General features: G+C 44.0%; 1 protein-coding gene across 2 annotated transcripts in view; it reads left to right on the top strand.

Moving 5' to 3' along the window:
* LOC113820724 (uncharacterized) overlaps nt 1–4588 on the top strand; it is a 5533-nt gene extending 945 nt beyond the window's left edge. Inside the window, exon 2 of one of the 2 annotated variants that reach the window (XM_027373073.2) lies at nt 1443–4588. In XM_027373073.2, the coding sequence (XP_027228874.1) occupies nt 1444–2652 (1209 nt within the window). In that variant the 5' untranslated portion in view covers nt 1443 and the 3' untranslated portion in view covers nt 2653–4588. The remainder of the gene's footprint in view (nt 1–1442) is intronic. The other variant, XM_070120704.1, reaches the window with a different exon arrangement.
* Nucleotides 4589–5000: the final 412 nt, after the last annotated feature.

Raw genomic sequence — 5000 nt, 5'->3', positions numbered from 1 at the left:
CAAATCGATTCTTGCTTTTTTCTGAATGATATCTAAAACCCGCGAAAATTCACGATCAGCCTCCCAGAATTGAGAACAGTTCTGATTAAAACTGCATCGCACAAACGTCACATCTTTCCTTAATTTTGTCTCGCACAATAATAAATAGCATCGTTAATACAGCTGTCGAATCCCATTATCTCGAGAGAAATGTTTACCATGATATGGACGTTGCTGTTCTTACCTTAGTTTACCTTTAATGGTTTGTATGGGACGGGCTCAATGCAGGTATTTAATGATAGCCATTATTATCAACGGTTGCCGGACGCATTTCATTTAGTGTGTAATACATGAAGGTAAAAATGTAGCCTTAGGTACAACTCTCGTTTCTCTTCCCCTTGCATTCCCTTTCTTTTTTTCTTTGTCTCACTTTTTATCTCCCCTCTTTTCCTCTTTTCCTGCTCTATTCCTTTCTATCCTTTTTTCAGATTCCTTAATGCTTATTTGTTTTAATAATTTTCACTCTCCCTTTCGGCCACAGCTTCCCCCAACTCTCATTATATAAACTGAATTTGATTGCATGCAATGATCTGCAGACTTTCACTTTCCCTTTGAATCTACGGGCTGCTCCCGGGAGGTTTCAACAAGCCTCAACTATACATACTTTGCCCAGGAGGCTTGAGTGCTATCGATAGAGCCTATCTCATAACATAATATTTCACTGAATTTGCTACATGGCGTCAATGGTATGAAATTGGCGTGAAGTTAAAAGGGTGAGTAAGCAAAAATAGCAGACAAATAAATACATTTATTAGCTGTTCTTTGTCCCGAAGTACGAAAGTTGTGCTCTCGCCTCGCACGGCAAACCCAGTACCCCGGAGACCCGCACGTTCGGCGCCAAGCCTTTCACTTTCTGCATTTCATATCCCTGGCTAAGCTGTCCTCAGCCAGCCTCCATCATACAACGTAAAATGTTGCATTCTTTATATTCTTAGAGGAGGATGAAGTGAATTTGATAGAATTATTCGCTTTCTCTTGCTGATCTGAAACAACGTCTGCAAGATATTTGTATCACATATCTTTTTCAGTGTCTGCCTTCCATTATCTGTTTTTTCCTTCTTTATCTACAAAATTGTATTATTCTTATACGATCGTAGATTTGCTTCGTCTGAAAATTTCAAAAATTTCCTGAAATGACTGTTAGGATATATACTGTAGGATTTTCCTTCTGCATCAACTACATGAAAGGAAAGTATGATGTATTCTCACCTATCGCTGGAGGCGAGGCGGTGTCGGGTGTGGTAAAGTCCACATGAAGTGACGTGTGTGATCTCAGTTCCGGGCGCGCGCCCACTCCTGCAGCGAGACCAACACGGTCACGTGGTTGGACTTTACCACCCAGTCATCCGCACCGCTCCTGCCGGTACTGGAGTCCAGCCACTAAGTGTTGCGTTTCGTTGCAGGATGCGCGCCGCGCAAGTGTTGATGGTGGTACTTGCAGCCGCAGGCCCGGCTGCCGCTCAGCTCGAATTCCTCAACAACCTGGTTGGAGGTGGATATCTACCTCCAGATAACGAACCCGCTGGAGGATACAACTGCGAAAATGCCATTCAAACAACTACCATTGTCGATATTCAAACACAGCGAGTGGACCAGCCCATTACCGTTGACCGCACCCGCACTGCCCAAGCCCAGGCTGTAGTGACAGAAGTGCAGGCTGTCACCACCACCATGGTCCAGACAGAGAGCCGCCAGGTTCAAGTTCCTGTTACTCAAACCTATGAGCAGGTTGCGCAGGCAGTGCAGACACGCATTGCTGAAGTTCCTTTCCAGCCTGAACCTGTAGTTGAGCAGGTGACTCAAACTAGCGTAGTAGCAACCACACAGGTTAATGAGAAGGTGGACACCAGCATCACCCAGGTCACAGAGCCTGTCCAGGTTACCAGCACACAGGTGGAAACTGCAGTAACAACTGCCTTTGAGACACAGACACAGCAGGAGCAAAGAGTGGAGACGGCAGTGTTCACGCCTCAGCCTATCGTAAGCACAGTTGTTGAGACCCAACAAGACGAGCGGACTGAAGTGGCTCAGCTGCCTGATGTCACATCCGTCGTTGACACTGTTGTTGTCCAGACTGAACAGTCTGTCCGTTTTGTGACTCCACTGCCTGTCGTTAATACCCAGATCGTTACTGAGACTCAAGTAGATACCCAGTATCAAGAAGTGGTACAGACAGAGCAAGCTTTTGCAACTGTTGAGAACACACGCACTGAAGTAGTACAAGTTACAGATAATCGCATAGATTATGTTACATCAACTGTGGTCAGAAATGAGGTAGTGACCCAGACTAGCACCCTAGTGGAAGATCGTCAACAGTTTGAAACCCAGTATGTGGAACAGGTGGTAACATCCACACAAGTGGTGGATCAGCTGGACGAGCGTTTCGTCACCAGTACCGCTTATGTTCAAGCCACTGATTACCAGACCATCACAGGCGCTGCAGACATACGCGAAGAAGTTGTTACTGTAACAAAAGATCAAGTCCAAGTCATCACCCAGACTGTTGGTAACACAGTAGAACAGACTGTTAATCAGGTGGTGACTGCACCCTGCCAACAGACCCAGACTGGCTATAACTACAACGCCCCTGCCCGCCCCTTCACTTTCGGTTAACTATTTTTTCGTACAATAAAAGTAAACCATAATAACTGTACGACGTTATACAGATTCAATCCTTTCATGAGTAGGACAAGCGTTAACTCTGTCAACATGTTTGTGATGTGCCATTGCTATTGCCGGCTAGCAGTTCTGTGTTTGTTGCACTTATATTTATATCTTCAAGCATTTTCAAGTATATACGCGAAAACGATTTAGGGAATTACTGTATTGCCTTGTGAGAGGAGAGATGATGGAGTTTATATGCTGCGCATAACTCTACCATAAAGAGTACTTTGTATATGTACACATTAAACTTACAGAAAGTACAACTGTTAATTAAATCACCTTTACAATAATATAACAGAAAGGAGAATCGGTAAGTTGTTGGTGAAACCTAAGTTATTGGCTTACAAATAATATTTTTAAGTGCAACTGTTCATCACATTTCATCGTTCCATTTCCCACAGGATGGGTCGAAGCGTAACCCTGCTTCTCCTCATAGCGCTGACTCACAGCTCCTGGGCGGCCAAACTGGGTGCCCTCGAGCCCTCCTTCGCCGGCGCTCCAGACCCGAGCCTCAACGAAGTCTTAGGGGGATATCTGCCACCTGTGAAGGAGCCTGCAGGAGACGCAACATGTGAAACCACCATCGTAACAGAAACTAACGTGCAGATTCAGACTGAGGCCGTCCCAACTACCATTTATAATGATGTTGTTGTAACGAGTACCGACATCTCTACTTACGTTGATATTCAAGCTCAAACCATTACTAATACAGAGACTGTGGTTAACACAGTGTACAATACTGAATATATCACAAACACCCGCACAGAGACTAGCACGGTAACCGACACATCTATTGTGACTCTTCCTGCTCAGACCATCTTCTCTACAAACGTTGAGACAGTTGTCTCCACAGTCGTTGTCGAAAGCACTCGTGTTGAAGTGCAAACAAGCACTGTCCTTACGACTCTTGTCCAGTTTGAATACTCTACACAGGTCATTCCTACCACCATCACTGAATTTGAGACACAGTATGTCACCAACACAGTCACCGACACTCTGCCAGCTGAGACAATTGTCAATACCGAATACTTCACCAACACCATTGTCGTCACTCAGACCCTTCCCGGTCAGACTATTATCAATACCAACACAATCGTCTCTACAGTCCTTGACGAAGTAGTATCTACCCTTCCGGCCGTGACATCTCAAGTGGTGTCCACGGAGCTGGTGCCTGTTGTCACTACCATCTACAATACCCAATTCGTCACGAACACCCAGACCCAAACAGTAGAGCGCACCCAGTTCAGCACACAGACACAAACCCAAGTCGACACTCAGGTTGTCCCAACAACTGTGATTAGCTACGAGACTCAGATAATAACTCAGACTGAAGAGAACGTAATTGTTTCCACTGTAACAGTACCCACCACTGTTGTACAGTCTGTAGTGTCTACCCGAGTGTCTGTGGTAGAACAGACAGTTGCAGTCACAGAGACCCAGCGAGTAAATGAGGTTGTAACAGTAGCCGGCCCTGTTTCTACAGTTTACCGCACACAAACCGTCGACAACCCTGTCGTTTCCACAGTCTATTTTACTAACAACGTGGTAAATACTATAACGGCCACCCAGACCGTGCCTGGTGATTGTGCTGCAAACACTGGCTACAACTACAATCAGCCTAGTGTTCCATTTAACTTCTAGTGATATAGCTTGTACAATATACATCCTCTAAACATTCTTGTAAAAGGCTCCACGGGCACCTGCTCATTGCACGAGGCTGGGTCCTCCGCTGTTGGAAAAGCTGTCAGGTTATCACATTCTAAGCGTGCCATTGTTATTTATCATAAACCGATGAACCTTCCACGTGGCCATTTTGTAGAATGACCGTGTATCCGTCGAAGGTAGCATATACCCAGAATGTGTTTGCAATAAACGAGTCAAAACATATAAACTTTATTTCTCCCAAGTCGTGCAACATAAAAAGTTGGTAGATAAAAGAACAAGACATTTGAGTTACATGAAAATAGATATATGGAGAACATAGATTCGATCATATTTCAAAACCACATTAACCAGCACTTTCCATTCACGCATAATGAATGTATGGAGTCCTGTATGTACCGGCATGTGTGTATTATACATACACCTATAGGTGTATATATATATATATATATATATATATATATATATATATATATATATATATATAGAGAGAGAGAGAGAGAGAGAGAGAGAGAGAGAGAGAGAGAGAGAGAGAGAGAGAAAGAAAGAGAGAGAGAGAGTGACAGAGAGAGAGAGAGAATGTAGATATATATTCTCTTTCTCTCTCTTTATAAATAAATAAATAAATAAATACA

This window comes from Penaeus vannamei, chromosome 4 (genome assembly GCF_042767895.1).
Source record: "Penaeus vannamei isolate JL-2024 chromosome 4, ASM4276789v1, whole genome shotgun sequence".
Classification (NCBI taxonomy): domain Eukaryota; kingdom Metazoa; phylum Arthropoda; class Malacostraca; order Decapoda; family Penaeidae; genus Penaeus; species Penaeus vannamei.
This window is presented reverse-complemented; position numbering and strand designations above follow the sequence as displayed.